The following is a 20,932-nucleotide window of genomic DNA, read 5'->3' as shown; positions in this document are numbered from 1 at the left end:
CTTTTAAGACAACCTGTTTCTTTTTCACAGATGTCTGCTCAGAGCACGCTGAACTGCATTTATGTCGAATCATCCCAGAAATCCAGAAATCCGGGTGAACGTTAAACAGTCGAAGGTGTTTCTGATGCTCTCGAGTTTCCACATTTTGAATTCTGAGAGGAGAGCGAGTCGGTCTGTCGGCCTTCCTGCTGTATTCTCCTCACGCTCGCATGACGTTAAATCACTCAGACTTTCCCAGTTTGACCCCCGGACTCTGACTTCCGACGCTACAAGCCAAATCCCCCCCCTCTTCTTTTTCTTCTTCTGTCTGTCGAAGCTCTTCATCTCTGACCTCCTCTTTCGCTCTGCTGTCATCCGGCTTTCTCTCAACCTGTCAAACACACACGGAGAGGAAACGCAGCCAGGAATCCGACTTTCCTCCGTTTTCACCTTCTGTTCGGTGAGGAGGATGTTGGAAATGGAGAGATGGTGATGTGTGAAGCAGGCTGGGTGGAGGATGGGGGGGGGTAACGGTGGTAGATGGGGTATTTGTGCAGGGGGGGGGGTTGAGTTGTGAAAGGAGTCATTGAGTAACTTCAGGGTTTACATGCAGCCAAACGCCTCCAGAAGCAGCAGAAGAATCTGCGAGCGAGCGGCTGCAGAGGCCGTGCAGCAGCAGGCTAGCTGTGCACGGCTTCAGTCTCTGTGCTTACAGTTAAAGTGAAGTCCAGCTTCAGCGTGGCCCACAGCAAAGACACGCGTGCACAGTTTCCTGATGCTAGCTTGCTCAGCGACAGCGTGTGTGGTTTTCTAAGCATCTGTTAGCTTATCATGGCTAAAGTAGCAAAGCTCCGTGTTTCTGACATGTGCGATAACATGGAAGTTTGAGCCACACGTGCAGTTTCAGCTGCGTGTGTGTGTGCACAGTAAACCTGAAATAATTCTTGTTTGTCTGCAACCCCTCACGGCCAGCGACATCTGGCTTTGCATCGCGTGCTGGGACGTCCAATCGGGCACAGCCCCACCCACCTGCTGGTCCCGGCAGTCAGATTACGAGGCTCAGAAAAGGCAGCGTTAAAGGGGGAGGAGCTAAAACGGCTTGTTTCAGTTAGCTGATAAACTGCATGAACCCATGTCAGACACAGAAGGATTATTTTGAACTATAAATCGTGCTGAGCCGCTGTAGATGAGCACATGTGTAGACGAGCATGACGTGGGCTCAAGGGAAAGATGGATTTGGAGAAATCTGAAATCCTGTGGTCAGAGAAAAATGTCAGAAATGGTTTAAAATTGGTAGCATTTGTTTAAGAAATGACTCAGAGGGCTGAAACAGCAGCGCTTGAATGGAAGGAATTTGTTGGGACTATTTTCAGAGGCGGATTAATCCACACCGCGTGTTGTTTCCTGTAGCTGGATGATAATGAGGGAACATGTCAGAGTCCCACAGCAGGATCGCTGATGTTTTCTGGGCAGCATTTGGTAGTAAGATGCGTTTTTGTTGGACTTGTTCAGGCCTCCCGTTGCAGTATTGTGTTATAAAAAACATCCATCACTGTCCTCCTCACTCCAGGGTTACTCTGAGGGGGCCTTTCAGGCTTGGCTCAGGTCCTATTTGGGAAAAGGTTTCCGATCAGTCTCACCGCAGTCACTCACAACACAAACAGGCCGCCCCCGTTTCATGACACGGCGCGATGCTCCAGCCTGAAAGCCGCTCCAACCTTCTCCGCGTGGAAATTCCCGCTCCGGAGTGGGACCCGCTCCTGAGGGAGGTGAAATGGTTTGTTTTCATGGCTGAAGGTGCTGATGAGCGTCAGCGTGAGGTGACCGCCGGCATCGTCCAAAAAATCCCTCTGGTCCGAGTCCAGGTCCTGAATCACGGAGCGACTTTGAGCCGTTTGTGTCCGTGTGGGGAAAAAGAAACGTCTGCGGTGTTATTGTTGGCCTCTGTCCCGCTGTGTGTGTGTGTGCTGCAGGATGTAACGTGGCTGCTCTGACATTTATTTTATCGTCGACTTCTATTTGTCCTGTGTTTAGTTTATATTTCGGGATTTCATCCAAATTTAAACATCGCCTTCCTGAATTTGTCAGAGCCGTCCGAGAGGCTCGCTTTCAGCAACGTCCATGAAACACAGGCAGGTGTGCACAGCCTCACCTGTGTCAGCTGGAGACTCTCCGTGATGTCACAGCATCCTGACCCTGAGAGCAGCGAACTCCTGTTTCTGACTCGATGTCACATTCAGCTTGGGTGGAGTCGCGTCCGTTTGTTGTGCGACAGCTGAACTGTCAAACATCTGGCTGATGATTCGGGGCTGAAGCTCGACAGTAAACTGGGTTATCGCAGCGTTAAATCGTCCTGTAAATCCTTTGGTCATAATCACAGCCGAGTCCTCCTCATTCGGCGTCTTCTGCTCCGCCTGCTGGGAAACCGAGGCTCACGGGCGTTCCACGACTGCGGGCACGCTGGGCTCCGTTTCCTCTCCGGGACAGGAATCTCCTCACCTGCACAGTTTCATGGGTGAACTGCCCAGAAACAGAGAAAGGAAAGAGCCCAGGATCCATATCAATTCTTTAATTAGAGCATCAAATCCGTAAAACCTCAAATTTGGAGTCAGATATGATTTAAAAAGCACCAAATCATCACGATCATAAAGCTTCAAGCCTCAGATTTAGTTTGAAAATGAATCGAAATCATCAACAAAGATTCTCTGATCAGCAGCTCGAGCCCACAGTCTGAAGTCAAACGGCAAAAGTGACTAAAGTGCTCCAACGCCAGTTTCTCAGGTCCCACTTGCAGCGCCCCCTGGTGGGCGGACCCCGCCATCTCTTTTTAAAAGCTGCTCATCAACCAAAACTAAAGCAAATATAGAAACTTATATGGCAGAAATGCCCAAAGTGCTCCAGAGTACAGCGTGTGTAATGTCCTCAGATCTCCTGTCTGTCGCTTGGCGATCGTGGACGTTTCAAGCCATGATCTGTAAATCTGTGACGTTTCCAATTGGAGGGATATAAACTCAGGACACCAGCGCAGCTGCAGCGTGAAGCAATAAATAGATGATAAAACAGAAAATGTCCGTTTGAAAGCGTTCAGCTGTGTCTGCAGCTGTTCACACACGGCGGCCTGACGCGGTTCACGGTTTCTGGTTTCTGCGGGTTCTTTAAAAAAAACCTCACTCCTGTTTTTGTTGTCGTTTCAGCCGAAACCCACGAAGGGTCGTATGAGGATCCACTGCCTGGAAAACGTGGACAAGGCTCTGCAGTTCCTGAAGGAGCAGAGGGTTCACCTGGAGAACATGGGCTCCCACGACATCGTCGACGGAAACCATCGCCTCACTTTAGGCCTGATCTGGACCATCATCCTCCGCTTCCAGGTAACAGGCAGCTGAGCAAGTTTGCATCCCAACACCAGACTGGGTCATCACCTGCTAGTGTGGTGTGTCTCTTTTTTTGGCGCCATTTTGCATCCCAAAAGACGTCATTACAGTCATCCCTAACACTAAAGATATCCACTGTGACCGAAGTAGAGAAGCTGGTGTTTTCCATGGGGGACAAACGACACAGTTTACGTCCGTCTGTGATTTTGTGTCCTCAAAACTTCTCAGTTTTCAATTGTGAGACAGAAAAAGTCTTATGTGCCATTTTGCATCCCTAAAATAATGAAGCACTTCCTCTGTTGAACCTTTCACATCGATGCTGTTTTGCATCCTGTAGGATTTCATCCAAAGACTATTTTGCATCCCATAACACACCGAGTATATTCTCACTCGCACACACGTTGAACCAGTTATTGACACGAGATGCAAAATGGCAAATATGACACCTTTAATATTACAGTTTATTTCACATAGAAGTGAAAGCACTGCTACACTGGAAACTAATCCCTTAATATGATTATGAAGTAGTGAGTTTAAAAATCGGCATATTTTGCTGCACACTGACGAGTTGAAGTGAAGTTGGTGGTAAAATGTTCACTTCATCCGTCACAAACCAGGCGGCTGTTTGTTAGCTTCAGACTCGTTAAACACAATCAGGTGAAATCCGAAGCCCCGGCTCTTCCTGTGACGTGGTTTTACTGTATGCTGACGGTCGATGTCACTGGGGCAGTGAACAGTTGGGTGAAAAGGATTTAGCTTTTATAAGCTGTGAGGATTAAAAAATGACGGTTTAAAATCCTGCGGTGGAGGAGCGAGTGCAGACCGATAGCAGGACCACAGTTGGTTTCATATACGCATCAGCTGTGCTCGAATCATTCGAGCTGTCGGACTCAAACTGATGGACGTCCATCAATGAAGGTGAGATGGTTACGTCTGTAGGCTCGTGTGTCTTTGTAAGGACACACTGAGGTTTTCAGGAAATTGGGGGACGTTTTGGAAAATGAGGACGTTTCTGGTTTGCAGAGATGTTGTTCAGCACATTTTGCGTACTTTGTCTCATCTTTAAAAAGCTGTGAGAGTCCTCGGAGTCGGTTTAACCCTAAAGCTGACTGCTTCTTTAAACTGTGCGCCTCAGATCCAGGACATCAGCGTGGAGACGGAGGACAACAAGGAGAAGAAGTCGGCCAAAGACGCTCTGCTGCTCTGGTGTCAGATGAAGACGGCAGGGTGAGTCCTTCGGTTCCTCTCCTGAAAGTTTCTTATACGACTCTGCGCGGACTGTGATTGGCTGTGGGTCCAGGGAGGCGGGTCGAGGGGGGGCTGTCGCAGCTCACTTTCAGCACGTTGATGTCATTACTCTGACATGGTTAGATGGATTTATGATGATTTCTTCTTTGCAGATATCCTAATGTCAACATCCACAACTTCACCACCAGCTGGAGGGACGGGATGGCCTTCAACGCCCTCATCCACAAACACAGGTAGGGCTCAGCCTGCTGCAGGTGCTGCGCAGGGTCGAGAGAAACCCGGCACACGCTTCTCCGAGTGGAGAAATCTGACGTTTGATGGAAACACTGGCTTCTGCTTAATCGCATTTTTAAAAAACAGATTAAAATGATTTTTAGAGGAACTCTCTACGAAGACGAACACTCCAACACCACAGCAGGAGCTCGTGGGAGCTTTTACCGCGGCGTCCTTCAGAGCTCATTAAGATTTAAAACCTTCCTTTCTTTAGTTTATTAGGTGTGATGTACGCAGGCTTCTACAAAACTTTCACTTGTGGACAAACTTGTTTTTCTTTAAACCTCTAATCCTGATGGAGGGAAGGCGGAAACATAAAGACTAAAGTTCCGTTAGTCACAAAACGAGATGAGACGAAAACATCCTGATGAAAAAGGAAGGCAGCGTCTCGTTAGCAGTACCGAGGTCCGGTCAGACGCAGCGTCCTGTTCTGACTGCTTCAGACAACCCATCACCCACTTCTGAGTGCCTCCCTATCCTCCAGGGTGATGTTGGATGCTGGGACCTTTGCATTGCTGAGACAGGCTGAAACTTTTCATCTGCACAGCATCTTACAATGTTGTGTTTGCAGCCATTCCCCACTTCTGTGAATGGTACTCATAAATCATGACGATTTGCATATCAATGATCATAAACTGACCTCACAGCCCATTCTGTCCTTAGTTCCTCAGGTTCACGCGTTGCTTCTCACCTGCAGTTTATCAACACCAAGATGGCGACAGCAAAAAATCTGAGCTTCCTAATTCATCCAGACAACTCGAGCTAATGCGCTGAACTCTGACAGGGATCATTTTAGCCTGCGTGCCATCAGCGTGTGACGATGTCTGCGAGTAGAGCTGGAATCACGTCACCTTTTGACCTTTCTCCTTCTGTTTCCGGTCTGCAGACCCGACCTGATCGACTTCGATAAGCTGAAGAAATCAAACGCTCACTACAATCTGCAGAATGCCTTCAACCTGGCCGAGCAGCACCTGGGCCTCACCAAGCTGCTGGACCCCGAGGGTAAGCCACGGCGCGCGCGCACACACACACACACACACACACACGACATGTTAAATCTGCGCTCTTCATGCTCGTGTGCAGACATCAGTGTGGACCACCCTGATGAGAAGTCCATCATCACCTACGTGGTCACCTACTACCACTACTTCTCCAAGATGAAGGCGCTGAAGGTGGAGGGCAAGAGAATTGGGAAGGTGACGACGACTTTAAAGAACAAAGAAACAAAACGTCTCGTTAAACACTTTCTTTCCTGAAATATACCAGACGTTAAGCTCACGTTGGTTTTTTCCCTTCAGGTTCTGGACAACGCCATCGAGACGGAGAAGATGATCGAGAAGTACGAGTCTCTGGCGTCTGACCTGCTGGAGTGGATCGAACAGACCATCATCATCCTCAACAACAGGAAGTTTGCCAACTCTCTGGTGGGAGTCCAGCAGCAGCTGCAGGCCTTCAACACCTACCGCACCGTGGAGAAGCCCCCAAAGTCAGTATCTGCTTTTAATGCGAGACATCGCCATGGAAACAGACGAGAAGCGTTTTTAATTAATTTAGACAGGAAGTGGTAATAACGACAAGCGGCGCGCTTAATGTGCCGGATGGTTGTGCTCTGATCACACAGCAGCGAACTCTTTGTAGAGGAATCTCCACCTGCACATCCAGGCAGGTGGAGATTAAGATGAATAGACACTCAAAGGTGGAGCGAGACAGAATTACAGAGATGAGGAGACTAAAGACAGGCCTGGAGATGATGGAGAGATTGGGCGGAGCCATCAGTGCAGCGCAGACAGTTAGACGTGCTTCAGGTGTGTGTGTGTGTGTGTGTAACCACGACACACAAACAGGAAGCAGTGCACAGCTGCTTTAAAGGAGATGAAACAATATGAAACAAACCTGACGTTTAATAGTTTTCCTGGAACGAGTCGCACATCTGAGAGCAAAGCAAAAAGACTCGCCGTTCCTCCCGTTACACTGAGCCGACAGCAGCGGCGGAGACTCCTCTGCAGGGTTCAGACGGCTGAGTTTGTGCTGCTGTGTTTCAGGTTCACAGAGAAGGGAAACCTGGAGGTCCTTCTGTTCACCATCCAGAGCAAGATGAGGGCGAACAACCAGAAGGTCTACACCCCCCGAGAGGGCAAACTCATCTCCGACATCAACAAGGTACCCGGCCGCCCCGCCTCCAGCTCTGTGTCAGAGTTCAAGAATGGAGCCTTTAAACGTTTATTTTACATTAATCTGCCCTGAGAGGCGAAGCGAGCTGATTGGACGGTTTAGAGTCACGCCTGGATGTGTCGACCTGGCTTTGAGTCCAAACCTGTAAAGGTTCAGAACTGCTCGGATCCAGATGTTCAGACAGATGTAAAGACCTGCTCCTGTGTGCGTTTGTTTTAGGCGTGGGAGCGTCTGGAGAAGGCGGAGCACGAACGGGAGCTGGCTCTGAGGACGGAGCTGATTCGTCAGGAGAAACTGGAGCAACTCGCCCGACGCTTCGACCGCAAAGCTGCCATGAGGGAGACGTGGCTGAGCGAGAACCAGAGGCTGGTCTCACAGGTACGCTCGGCTCCGCCCGGGTCACCTTTGATCGAAACCTTTTATAGGAATCATTTTAATTGATCTTTATGTCCTCTCATCACCTCCATGTTTCCTTTCCTCTTTTCCTTCCCTTTCCGTGTATCCTTTCTTATCTTCATCTTCTTCTTGTTTCCTATATCCTTATTATTTTCTTTCCTCTCTCCTCTTTGTCCCCATTCCCTTCCTCATCTCCTTTTTTCTTTTCCACTCCCTTCCTCTCCTTTATCCTTATTCCCTCCCCTGTCCCCTCCTCATGTTGTTTCCTCTGTGTCTTCCTCGTTTCCTCTCTCCTCCCCTCGTTTCCTTTCCTTTGTCGTCCCTCAGGATAACTTTGGATTCGACCTTCAGGCCGTGGAAGCTGCTACTAAGAAACACGAAGCCATAGAAACGGACATCGCTGCGTACGAGGAGCGAGTTCAGGTGAGTCCGTCACCTGCTCGTCTCGTCTGACGTCCCGTATTGATTGGTTTAGGCGGAGGTCACAGGTGACGGAGTGAAAGCTTAGAAAGTCATTCTCCTCCTTATCATCTCCTCCTTATCACCGGTGTAGGCGGTGGTTGCCGTGGCAAAGGAGCTGGAGGTGGAGAGTTACCATGACATCAAACGCATCACAGCTAGGAAGGACAACGTGATCCGGCTGTGGGAGTATCTGCTGGAGCTGCTGAAGGCCCGCAGGCAGCGGCTGGAGATGAACCTGGGCCTGCAGAGAGTCTTCCAGGAGATGCTCTACATCATGGACTGGATGGACGAGATGAAGGTACGGAGGGACGGCCGCCATCTTTTATCAGTGGCTTTGTCTTCCTGATTGGTCGTTCTTATTTCTTTACTCGTCCTCTGAGGACACGTGTTTGTGCTCTGCTGCTGGTTTAACCTCCGCCCCTGTGCTCTCCACCTCCAGATGCTGCTGCTGTCTCAGGATTACGGGAAGCACCTGCTGGGCGTGGAGGACCTGCTGCAGAAGCACGCCCTGGTGGAGGCGGACATCAGCATCCAGGCCGACCGAGTCCGAAACGTCAACCGCAACGCTCAGAAGTTTGCCAGCGACACCGAGGGTGCGACACGCAGACTTTACCCGCTTAGCTCCAGCTGTTTGTTCTCCAGTAACACCTCCATCTCACCTCCTGCTCCTCCTCCTCAGATTACAAGCCGTGTGACCCTCAGATCATCAAGGACCGAGTCGCTCACCTCGAGTTCTGCTACCAGGAGCTGAACCAGCTGGCGGCTGAGCGGCGGGCGCGCCTTGAGGAGTCCCGCCGCCTGTGGAAGTTCTTCTGGGAAATGGCTGAAGAGGTGATCAGTTGTTGTTGTTATTTTATTTGTAGTAAATCGGTGGTTTGAGCTCCTGCTCTGAGGAGGTGTGACTGAAGCGTGGGTGTGTGTGGGGTCTGTAGGAGGGGTGGATCAGGGAGAAGGAGCAGATCCTCTCCTCCGAGGATTATGGGAAGGACCTCACGGGCTCGCTGCGACTGCTGAGCCAGCACAAAGCCTTTGAAGACGAGATGACCGGCCGCGCCGCCCACCTGCAGCAGACCATCAAACAGGGCGAGGAGCTGGTGGCCGACAACCACTTTGGAGCCGACAAGATAAAAGAGCGAATCAAGGACATCCAGGTACGACGCACCTGTGCCGCGGTCACACACGACACGATTGAATCCCCGCCTGTTCCTAACGCCTTCCCTCCAACCTCCCGCAGGAACAGTGGGCGGCTCTGGAGCATCTCTCCGCTGTCCGTAAGGCCCGCCTGCAGGAGGCCTGCAACCAGCACCAGTTCCAGGTGAAAACATTCTCCCAGTGTCAGAAACCAGCGACTGAACTCGCCTGGCACAGGAAGGTAAACGTGCTGTTTGTTTTTCCGTCTGCAGGCTGATGCGGACGACATCGACACGTGGATGCTGGACGTGCTGCGGATCGTCTCCAGCGTCGACGTCGGCCACGACGAGTTCTCCACTCAGGCTCTGGTGAAGAAGCACAAGGACGTGGCCGAGGAGATCGGCAGCTACCGGCCCGTCATTGACGCTCTGCACGAGCAGTCGCGGACGCTGCCGCCCGAGAAGGCCAACTCCGAGGAGGTGACGGACGCAGCAAAGCTTCGAACCAGGTAAAGCTTCAAAATCCCAGAACGCACCTCGCTGACGGTTGGTGTGCTCGCAGGTTCAGAGCCGGCTGGCGGGCATCGAGGAGCGCTACAAGGAGGTGGCCGAGCTGACGCGGCTCCGGAAACAGGCGCTGCAGGACGCTCTGGCGCTCTACAAGATGATGAGCGAAGCCGACGCCTGCGAGGTGTGGATTGACGAGAAGGAGCAGTGGCTCAACAGCATGGACATCCCCGAGAAACTGGAGGACCTGGAGGTCGTCCAGCACCGGTAAGAACCGGCCCGCCATTGGATCGTCGAAGAATAACGGAAAATATCAGATTTCCATGCAAACGCACGCCGTGCCCACCCTGTCCGGGTTACGCCCACAGTCAGCGCGCTCGTTTAATGGCTCAGTTACGGGGTGTTTTACTGCTCCATCAAATATTCTGCCCTCTCCTCCCAGCAGGGCCAGAGATAATGTTCCAGCAGTGGAAGCTGTGGGAACAGACCAGTAAACTGTTATTTACACCAGACACAGGTTCTTCAGAGTGTGTGTGTGTGTGTGTGTGTGTGTGTGTGTGTGTGTGTGTGTGTGGTTACATGGTTCGTTCACAGCAGCCTTCTTCTCGGGTTTTCAGCTGCTTGTCTCTGTTTTGTTCGACCACAAAACGTCACATGGATCCGATCCCAGATGCTGGTTAAGTGTGTGTGTGTGTGTGTGTGTGTGTGTGTGTTTAACTGCCCTTGTGAGGACCAGGCTCAGACTCCAGCAGGTTCCCTGCATCATTAAACTCACTGAGAGTTTTGGGGAGGTTCGATTGGTCTTCGGGGTCGGGCACGAGGTGGCACACACCCTGGACCGGTCACCATTAGTCAGCAGGTTGAATTACAGCGACAGACACACCTGTGTTATAAAAGCAGTCAAACCCATCGCACGCCCCCATGAAAAAAGACTTTTTGAATGAACCGGAGTCTGATTAAAACTGGAGTTTTACGAGCTCAGGTTTAATTTGATCTCTGCAGCAGGAATAAAAACACGGAGCTGTAAATGAGAACAGGTCCACCTCAGGATTAAACTCTTTTCTTTGGCATTAACTGTCGTTGTTTGACTGTTTCTAAGCTTTTCATGGCCAGATTCAGCCGCTCAAACCTTTGGTGTAAAATCCGACTTTGATACGTTGTTGGGAGAGTTAAAGCAGCCCGCCTGCTCACACCTGTGACCTCTCATCCTGGTTCTCCTGATCGGCCGTTAGGACAAAGAAAACTGTCCTGCAGCTGTTTGTTGTTTGCAATATGGATTCACAGGGTTTGCATCTTTTTGAAATATTCATGCTGATGATCCTCGTGACGTCCGACTAACCGTCTCTGTTCAGGTTCGAGAGTTTGGAGCCGGAGATGAACAGCCAGGCGTCCCGGGTTGCCGTGGTAAACCAGGTTGCCAGGCAGCTGATCCACAGTGGACATCCCAGCGAGAAGGAGATCAAAGCCCAGCAGGACAAACTCAACACCAGGTAATCAAACTGGGATTATCAGGAATCTGATGACAGCACGGCGATTAGGCTTGTGAAGGAAGCGAGATTAAAAACGACAAAGAAACCGATCTGAGACTGAAGAAGATGGCGGAGAGGAACGCGAGCACGTCGGTCAGCTGAGAAACTTTTAGTCACAGTGAAAACTTTATTTAGCAGCTGATCAGAGACGAGTCAGGAAGTGAAGCTGGACTGAGGTTAAAAAATGTATTTTTACCTGTTTTAAATGACAAATAATCAATCAGAGCTTTGATTGAACCAGAGCGGTCCGTGTATCCAGCAGGTCTGCATCTGGATACGTTTGTGATGTTTGGCTGAAAACATGAAAGCATTTCTCTAAACTTTTCTTATTTCACTTTGATATGAAATATTTATAAAGCAACACCAGCTTTGCTCCGTCTCAGTGGAAAAACTTCCAGACACTCCTGGATCCTGGTCGGCTTCAAACCTGTTTCTTCCTGATAAACTGAGCTAAGCTAACAGAAAAACTGAACACAACCCCGCGGTTATTAAAGTCTGTTCATGTCAATAAAGACACTTTAAAGATACTGTATACTGGTAATTATTTTAGGTTATTTAATAGGAAAGAATGTTTTACTCATAAATATTCATTGATTAGGTGTAATTATGTCTCTCAGCATTAAAAATACATGTTGCTCCGCCATATTGAATACAGAGACGGAGATGTCTAATCAGTTTATGTGTGTGGTTACAGACCGGCTACTTATGCAGTACCGCCGATATGGACACAATTAATCATGTGACCCTGCCCTCATAGAGGGCTGGCTAAACATCAGCTGGTTATAAGCTAGCATCTGTGAGCTAATGTTAGCCTCGAGTGTCCTAAAAATGACACTTTTCCTCTGATAAATAGTTTGGCTACATTCTCACATCATATGAACACTTAATCAGTTAAAGTCTAGGAGTCCAACAATGTTAGCTTCACTTCAGAGAAAGGTTTACCAATGCTGGCTAACAGCGGCTAGCAGCAGCTAACAGAAGCTAACAGCAACAAAAACAGCAGCGCTAACTGACAAGAAGGGTCAGCAGCTCACCTCAGTATCCCTGTCATCAGTCTGAAATAAGCTTCCCTGACTTGTTTCAGACTCCTTTGAAGCTTTTACAGCGTCCTCCAGAGGGAACAGATTTGGATAGAGTCATACTTATATGTGAGATTAATGAAGTTTGAGTAACTGAAGCAGATTTTTAAAACTACACTAAAGATCAGTGCTGGTTGGATCTAAAGCTGGAAGCAACAGAATATCTTGTAATTTTTGGTTTACATTTGTAATCGTAGAATAAAGAAAGCTTTAATGTTGGTTTATATTCAACATTAAACGTAAAACAAATGTTGGGGCTAAACCAGAGTTAAGCTGTTATTAAAACTGAGAATGTAAATAAAATGAGTTTCAATTTTACTTTGATGTCATTTATAATAAGTGAGCTGCAGGGTTGATCTGATTAACCGGCATCAAACCGTTCCTGAGCAGGTAAATCGAATCAGAGTTGACGGTGTTTCTGTGTCCAGGTGGAGTCAGTTCAGAGATCTGGTGGATCAGAAGAAGGAAAGCCTGAACTCTGCTCTGGGAGTCCAGAACTACCACCTGGAGTGCAACGAGACCAAGTCCTGGATCAAAGAGAAGACCAAGGTACCAACAGAGCCAAATTACCAAAACCGGCGAACGACGAGAGGCGTGATTTTTACACGAACCACTCTGTGGTGCCTGATCGATCTTTTTGCCCCCCGTCTGTGTGCAGGTGATCGAGTCGACCCAGGAGCTGGGGAACGACCTGGCCGGCGTCATGGCTCTGCAGAGGAAGCTGACGGGGATGGAGCGCGACCTCGTGGCCATACAGGACAAGCTGAGCGACCTGGGAAAGGAGGCGGAGCGTTTGGGCTCCGAACACCCGGAACAGTCCGAGGCCATCAAAGGGCGTCTGGCTGAGATCACCGGCGTCTGGGACGAGATGAAAGTAGGCTTTTCTCCCCGTGTCTGTATATAACTACCAAACGGAGAATTTGGTGCCGCTAATCATCTCCTGGCTGTTTTCAGGACACCCTGAAGAACCGGGAGGAGTCTCTGGGCGAAGCCAGCAAGCTGCAGCAGTTCCTGCGCGACCTTGACGACTTCCAGTCGTGGCTGTCGCGGACGCAGACGGTCATCGCCTCTGAGGACATGCCCAACACGCTGGCCGAGGCCGAGAAGCTGCTGGCCCAGCACGAGGGCATCAAGAACGAGATACGCAACTATGAGGAGGACTACCAGAAGATGAGGGACATGGGTGAGATGGTGACGCAGGGCCAGACGGACGCGCAGTACATGTTCCTGCGACAGCGGCTGCAGGCGCTGGACACCGGCTGGAACGAGCTGCACAAGATGTGGGAGAACCGGCAGAACCTGCTGTCCCAGTCTCACGCTTACCAGCTGTTCCTCCGGGACACCAAGCAGGCCGAGGCCTTCCTCAACAACCAGGTGAGCTCGCCGTTCCATCTCACCTGTGCTCCACGGTGTAGAATCTGAAACCTCAGTTACCATGGATACCAGACTACAGGAAATGGTTCAGAGGGTCATGTGATGTGAGCACAGAGTGAACCGCCGTCGCATTAATGATGCTCACAGTCTCCGATCTGCGACAACCGTCACATGATTTTTGCCCAGATCTCTCCCTCTGTACCCCAAGTGCATGCTGGGACAGAATCCAGCTTCTTTCTTTCTTTGCATAACTTTTACCCAAATAAAAACCTTTAGCTGGAAACGGTGAGTCAGAGGTATCAAATAAAGACGCCTCAGTCTCTGAGCTTCACACAGTCAGAGAGCTCAAACGTCCCGCAGAGGATGTCAAAGGTCAAGTAGCTGCTCAGCTGAGAGACGAGAGTGACGGGACGTGAGGTAGTTCAGAAGTTCAGCCAGCCCTGTGATAGGTGAGCAGCGTGAGCATGGCGCTCGCTGTGCGATCAGAGGCCTCGGCCTGCGTCACAGTCCAGGATTCAAAGAATCATCAGCTGTGATTTCGAACACTTCAGATTAGAAATGTTTCTGGTCGTGCGGCTGTTTTCTCAGGTCACACGCTGCCACCTGCTGGTGAAAAGCCTCCATTACAGCCACGTGTTTACCCTCAGCGTGTGATCTACAGCAACTCATTTCTGTCCGCTTCAGCTCACTCACACGTTTTCAAGCGAACATGTTACGTTTCTTTTACCAGTTACACAGAACATTAATTAATAAAAACTCCAGAACAAATGGTAATGTCTCTGTGTTTGGTCTTCTCCTCCTCTGGCAAAATGGTGGAAATCCTGATGATGATGATGATGATGAAGGCTGTGCTTAGCCAGGCTGCTCATTAGTTAGCGGAGATGGGAGGATTACATCAGACGAATTAAAGTTTAAGCTGGAGCCTGGTGGCTGTGGCTCAGGCGGAGATCATCTCAGTGTAACAACCTCAGCCTGCTTCCTTCACTTTAACGTAGAAGTTCGATGGTTTTGAGATTGTTCTTACATTTCATTCTGAAACAACCCCTTTAAGATGACTTTGTTTTGATTGGCTGCCCCTCGAGCAGGCTTGAAAAAGCCCCACCCCTCTCTATGACATCATCCAGATGCTAGTTTTTAACGACTCCTCTGCGTTCCTCCACCAGGAGTACGTCCTGGCTCATACAGAGATGCCCACCACCCTGGAGGGCGCCGAGGCTGCTATCAAGAAGCAGGAGGACTTCATGACCACCATGGACGCCAACGAGGAGAAGATCGGCGCCGTGGTCGACACCGGCCGCCGCCTGGTCGCTGACGACAACATCAACGCCGAGCGCATCCAGGAGAAGGTGGACTCCATCGACCAGAGGTGACCAAGAGTCTGTCAGTGTGTGAGAAATCGATCCGGGAAGGGAGAGAGGATCATTTGATGATTTCCTGTTTACGATACATGTGACGATGTTAAAGGGAAACGTGAGCTTTACAAACTTTAACCTTCTTGCAGAAAAACGAAACAAAATAACTTTTGTTCTGCAGACACAAGAAGAACCGAGCGGCTGCCAGCGACCTGCTGACGAGGCTGAAGGACAACAGAGACCTGCAGAAGTTCCTGCAGGACTGCCAGGAGGTAAAGCGCCGCCATTCAAAACACACGAAACATCCAGAGTGCGGAGGGCTTAGCCTCTGCTTCAGCTGCTGCTGGTGTCTGAGCTCGTTTGCCGGCTGTGTGTCCTCAGCTGTCCCTGTGGATCAACGAGAAGATGCTGACGGCTCAGGACATGTCGTACGACGAGGCCAGGAACCTCCACAGCAAGTGGCTGAAGCACCAGGCCTTCATGGCTGAACTGCAGTCCAACAAGGAGTGGCTGGACAAGATCAACAAGGTGAGCAGGGAGGAGGCGGAGTCAGACCGAGGAGGGAATCGGAGGACTGAAGTACGCAGCACAGATGAGCCCAGCAGCTGTTAGAGTACGAGAGCAGCCTGTCGGTGCTGGGTGACATCACTGAGAGCAAAAGCATCATTTTCAGTTGGCAGCATAAACATCACACATCCTCGTATATCAGCACAAATATGTAAAAGAGTCCCTGTGACATCGCCTCTTTTAAAGCTGCCGTGTTTCTAAGCTGTCATCCCTGAACTCAGGAGCGTTGTCCAGTCCAGACCAACCGCTCGGCTCAAGGTGTAGACGCGACGTTGTTTTCTGCTCTGACGATTGGTTGAAACCTCCTGTGCCGCAGGACGGGCAGACGCTGATGGCAGAGAAACCAGACACGGAGGCCATGGTGAAGGAGAAGCTGGCGTCCCTGCAGACGATGTGGGACGAGCTGGAGTCGACCACGCAGACCAAAGCCAAGTGTCTGTTCGACGCCAACAAGGCCGAGCTGTTCACGCAGAGCTGTGCCGACCTCGACAAGTGGCTGGGCGGGCTGGAGGCGCAGCTGCAGTCGGACGACTACGGCAAAGACCTCACCTCGGTCAACATCCTGCTCAAGAAGCAGCAGGTGAGGACGAGGTTTCCTTTCAGTGTGAACTATAAACTGTATATCTGCACGATGTTGGCTAAAAACACTTTGTTATTGACTCTATCAGCTGTCGGAGGGTTTCCCTGTAAACTGGTATTGGCAGTGATGCATGAAGGAGGAGAAACCTGGACCTTTGATTTCAACAGCAGGGCGGGTTGGGCCCCAGCCCCCCCCTTCTTTAGGCACGCCCCTGACTCGTGTTATTCTGCACAGAAACAGCTTTTTTCATAATCAGATAATTATTGATTGATTGATCCGAAGCTCGTCGTTACTGCGAGTCCTCCATCGCCATGCTTTCTAAGCAGCTTTTACATAATTCAGCCTCACACTCGCTCTTCTTACGTAATCGTTCACTGGAGTGTCGAGCCCACGCTGAGAGCGCGGACAGCCGTGTTTGTGAGGACCTCGCCGTTTTTCCACTGATGATGGTTTTAAAGGTGGAGGTCCTCGATGGTGCCGACGATGGTTTTATTAATGTAAGAGTAACAGGGAGGTCCTCACAGAGATGGTAAAACAGGAGCGTGTGTGTGGTGTTGGAGGGAGATCATTAGTGTTTGATCTGTCAAACAGAGAGAGAGGAAAACAAACCTCCTCCTCCTCCTCGTCTTCCTCGCTGCTCTAATTTTAGTTCAGGCTGTCCTGTTTCTGCTGCAGACGTTCGTTGTGTTTGTCAGTCGCTTCTCGGACGTCAGGAGATTTTTTATTTTACATTTTTGACAATACTGAAGGAAAATAAGACGAGGCCTCAGAACCAGTTTTTAAAATTATATTCTTTAAATTTATCATTTTTTAACACTGTTTGGTTCTTCAGTGAGCAACACTGTTTTTAATTTAAAGTATTTATATTTAATATTGTCTTTTTATACATGAATTCTATTTTTAATGCAAACTTTATGATTTGATTTATTTCTCTATTTTTGACTGTTTTGCATTTTTACTCATTAACTGAGTTTTGAGCTTCTCTTATTTATTTTATTTATTTTTGTTTATGGTTTCTTTTTGCTGCTTATATAGTATTTTATTTTTAAAATGTTGATTTTATTTAGTTTTTAGGTCTTTGTTGCATTTTTTAATATTTTGATTTTTCGGTGGATATTTCTCGCTTTGCATTTGCTCCTCATCAGAATATTTTCTGAAGGTATTTTATTAAATTATTTCATTTTCCTCGTTAAAGCAAAAAGATGCAAATAAAGCAACATCGTGCCGACGATTGAACCGAATATCAGAAAAACTTTCAGCTCTGTTGAAACAAACTGTTTGTCTTAGACGTCATTCACATATTTTCTGGGGGGGGGTTGCGCTCGTGTCTGTGGCTGCAGCGGCGTCTTCTCCCCGTCTCACCTGTAAACTGTCCTCCTGCAGATCCTGGAGAGCCAGGTGGATGTACGTCAGAAGGAGGTGGAGGAGCTGCAGAAACAGTCACAGGCCCTCAGCCAGGAAGGGAAAGGCTCCGAGGAGGTGGATGGACAGAGAGTCACCGTGGAGAGGAAGTTCCAGACGCTCCAGGAACCACTGAAGAAGAGGAGAGACCACCTCATGGCCTCCCGGGAGATCCACCAGTTCAACCGAGACGTGGAGGACGAGATCGTAAGTTTTTAATGTAACGACCTCTGAAGGTGAAAATCATCTGGGCCCAACAAAAAGTTAGTAAAATACAAAATTAATGGATTCATTTGTATTATATTGTGTCAAACATTAAAAGTAAACGAATTTGGAGATGAATGAAAATGAATCAAAGAAAAACTTCAGCAAAAAAAGTCATAATGCATGAAATGGAAAATTAAAGAAAATATCCTTTAAATACTACAACAACACAAAAAAGTACATAAATAATTTATGTAATTTTTAATGTGATTTTGGTCCTTTAACGATGACACACATGTTTTAATAACATGAACACAAACGTCGTCTCCACGTTTCTCAGAAACGACTTTTGACAGAAGTCGTTTCTGAGAAGGAACCAGAAGTAAAAGCGTCAGAGAGGAAGTTGCAACAGCTGCTGCAGTCACACTGATAACACTGATGTGGGAATAACAGGTGACGTGTGTGTGTGTGTGTGTGTGTAGCTGTGGGTGGAGGAGAGGATGCCTCTGGCCACTTCAACCGACCATGGACACAACCTGCAGACGGTCCAGCTCCTGATCAAGAAGAACCAGGTACGCCTCACCTTTACCTGCAAACTGCACGTTTTTCACGCTGATGGTTTTTATTTCTAAGCACTTCCTGTTTGGGATTAGGGATGGGTATCGTTTAGGTTTTATCCGATACCGGTGCCAAATCGGTACTTTTGAAACGGTGCCGGTGCTTAAACGGTGCTCAAACCGGTGCTTAAAGAATGGAGAACACAAACTTTGTCCAAAAACCTCTCATGTTCAGCTGGTTTTTTGTAAAAAGATAACAATGTTAGCCTTTTCTGCAGCTATGGGGCATATATGGTATCACTCTTGGCTGGAAGCTTAAACAATGGAAAAAACACAAACTTTGTCCAAAAACCTCTCATGTTTAACTGTTTTCCACTTTTTCTTTGGTCATTTTAGCCTTTTTGGCCAGGGTGAAGGGAGCATCTGCCATCACACAAGAAGACAGCCGCATGTAGCTATGATGATGTTTGCTAGTTCACCTTACATGCATTAATGTAATAACGTGGTTAGCCTACTCAACGTAAATTACACACGAACAACATGAAGCTACTCACGCAGAGAAGAACAGCTGCTGCTGCATCAAATACGGCGCATTTCTCGGCTTTTAAAAAAACGCTATGCGTCTCCAGGTGTTTCATGAGATTCGAGGTGTTGCCTCCTTTGACAGTATCACAGTATCAGCTTAAAGCACTTGTTGCTGCTGAGTTTGTATATTTTGCTGTGAAGTACAGCCAGACTTTTGACCGCTTCGCCTTGGACATTTTTAATCTGTAGCTCTGCATAAAAGAACGTACGTACCTGGCCCCGCCTACTATCCTCGGAAACGTAAAACGATTGGCTAGAAGTGTATCACAGCTCAGGGAAAAAAAAGCACCGAAATAAAGCACCGAAATGTGCGCTGCTTTTCGGTCTGGTTACTACCGTTTATGATGGCACCGGACACCGGTACCCATCCCTATTTGGGATTTTTACAATATTTCAATATAAAAGCAGTAAAGCCTCATATAATCCTCTCTGTGACCTTTGACCTTCACAGACCTTGCAGAAGGAGATCCAGGGCCACCAGCCTCGCTATGACGACATCTTCGAGCGCAGCCAACACGTCCTGCGCGAGGACAGCCCGACGACCGAGCTGATCCGCCAGCGGCTCGCCGACCTGCAGTCGCTGTGGGAGCAAATCAAGAAGGAGACGGAGAAGCGCCACACCCGCCTCAGCGAGGCCCACGAGGCGCAGCAGTACTACTTTGACGCCGCCGAGGCCGAGGCCTGGATGAGCGAGCAGGAGCTGTACATGATGTCAGAGGAGAAGGCCAAGGTGAGGGGAGGAGCCGTGGGGGGGTGTGGAGAAGACGGACGCTTTCAAACTAGCAGAGCTCTGACACGTGAGATCCGGCTGTGTGATGGAAACCTGAGTCAGGTTTTAGTGCACTGGCACCTCAGTACATCCTCTTACCAAACAGAGTCAGGTGGATGTGTTCAGATTTTCAGAATAAAAGCATCTCTAAGGACAACATTTTCCCCGATTCTTTTCCTGCAGTTCTCTCTGACTGCCCTGCAGCAGCCCTGTGTTGCATTCAGGCACAGTGTGTTTGACCCGGTCCTCTTGGCTTTAGAGAGCAGCGTTGGATATCTCTGAGCAGGAAAAAAGACGTTAATGAAAATCTTACAGCCACTTAATCTCATTGGCTGTATGTTTGTTGAGGCTTTCCTTGTATGTCTCTGTGGGTGTCTGTTCTGTTTCAACTGTTAGATGTTTTGAAGGCCAGATTACTGAGTTAAGTTTGGTGATCAAACTGTGGGAGCATCTCACCTGCTGATCAGAATTCCACTGTGCATCAAAACTGGAGCTCAGACTTCTCAGACGCTCCGTTTTCTTCTGTTGGAGCACTTTTAGCATCTTTATCCGACCAATAATATGGCTGCTGTGGGGTTATTGTGCTAACACGGTCCAGACCAGGACTAGCAGACAGCTAGTGGCTACAGCCAACTGTCAGTCAAAGAGGCCACGCCCCTAATAATGCAAGTTTTAAGCCTAAATATAACTTAACCCGGTGAGTTATGAAGCAGTTGTTATATTTGTCTCTGACTCCTGAAATGAACCCCAGAGAAACTGTTAACGTGTCTCCTCCAGTACAGAAAACCTGTCCTCTGCATATAGAGACTCTTATTCTACTTCCTGTCTTTTACTTCCTTTTAATCTTTAATCTGTGACAAAAGTTGAATCTAGTTTTTATGAAGGGGGGAAATGACCCACAGAGAACAGAGTGTGTGTCAGGCTGTGAACATGTTTGGGAGTCTACGGGGACAGACTCACTGCTGGAGCCTCTAGTGGACGTTGGAGGAACTGCAGCTTTTAACCTTTTAACTTTGCTGTAAAATATCTTTAAACAGCTTCATGCTTTTCTCAAACACTCCTCGACTCTTTGAACCATCTTGAGGAAACATCCTGCACGATTTAAATAAAGACGATGTTACAGAGAGTCGGTCGGTCCGTGTTTCTGTCCTCATGCCTAAAAACTTCCTCTTTCTTGGTTTTCGGGCACCTCCTGTTTCCTCTCTTTGCTTTTGTGTTGGTATCAGACTGTTTCTGCTGCTCAGCTCACTCTAAAAACTCTGGAGGCAGGTGATGTTTTCACTTTGGTTTTTCTGTGGCGTCAGTCTCAGGTGAACTCTGCAGGTGAGGGGAAACTGTCAGAGCTGTTTAACAGTCCCGACTCTTCTCAGCTGTCCTTCCACTGCCTTCACTTTTCT

General features: G+C 48.8%; 1 protein-coding gene across 2 annotated transcripts in view; it reads left to right on the top strand.

Moving 5' to 3' along the window:
• LOC101464111 (spectrin beta chain, non-erythrocytic 1) overlaps window positions 1–20,932 on the top strand; it is a 100,614-nt gene that overhangs the window by 62,789 nt on the left and 16,893 nt on the right. For both annotated transcript variants that reach the window (XM_014411832.4, XM_014411831.4), the window contains 27 exons: window positions 3,174–3,347; window positions 4,486–4,577; window positions 4,751–4,831; window positions 5,758–5,873; window positions 5,955–6,067; window positions 6,170–6,357; window positions 6,914–7,031; window positions 7,263–7,421; window positions 7,767–7,862; window positions 7,993–8,199; window positions 8,341–8,494; window positions 8,581–8,732; window positions 8,834–9,052; window positions 9,136–9,216; window positions 9,305–9,511; window positions 9,594–9,805; window positions 10,891–11,028; window positions 12,575–12,695; window positions 12,805–13,020; window positions 13,101–13,520; window positions 14,684–14,886; window positions 15,054–15,144; window positions 15,254–15,400; window positions 15,756–16,019; window positions 17,403–17,627; window positions 18,107–18,196; window positions 19,218–19,496. In XM_014411832.4, the coding sequence (XP_014267318.2) occupies window positions 3,174–3,347; window positions 4,486–4,577; window positions 4,751–4,831; window positions 5,758–5,873; window positions 5,955–6,067; window positions 6,170–6,357; window positions 6,914–7,031; window positions 7,263–7,421; window positions 7,767–7,862; window positions 7,993–8,199; window positions 8,341–8,494; window positions 8,581–8,732; window positions 8,834–9,052; window positions 9,136–9,216; window positions 9,305–9,511; window positions 9,594–9,805; window positions 10,891–11,028; window positions 12,575–12,695; window positions 12,805–13,020; window positions 13,101–13,520; window positions 14,684–14,886; window positions 15,054–15,144; window positions 15,254–15,400; window positions 15,756–16,019; window positions 17,403–17,627; window positions 18,107–18,196; window positions 19,218–19,496 (4,563 nt within the window). The remainder of the gene's footprint in view (window positions 1–3,173; window positions 3,348–4,485; window positions 4,578–4,750; window positions 4,832–5,757; window positions 5,874–5,954; window positions 6,068–6,169; window positions 6,358–6,913; window positions 7,032–7,262; window positions 7,422–7,766; window positions 7,863–7,992; window positions 8,200–8,340; window positions 8,495–8,580; window positions 8,733–8,833; window positions 9,053–9,135; window positions 9,217–9,304; window positions 9,512–9,593; window positions 9,806–10,890; window positions 11,029–12,574; window positions 12,696–12,804; window positions 13,021–13,100; window positions 13,521–14,683; window positions 14,887–15,053; window positions 15,145–15,253; window positions 15,401–15,755; window positions 16,020–17,402; window positions 17,628–18,106; window positions 18,197–19,217; window positions 19,497–20,932) is intronic.

Source organism: Maylandia zebra, linkage group LG13 (assembly GCF_041146795.1).
Source record: "Maylandia zebra isolate NMK-2024a linkage group LG13, Mzebra_GT3a, whole genome shotgun sequence".
Lineage (NCBI taxonomy): Eukaryota > Metazoa > Chordata > Actinopteri > Cichliformes > Cichlidae > Maylandia > Maylandia zebra.
This window is presented reverse-complemented; position numbering and strand designations above follow the sequence as displayed.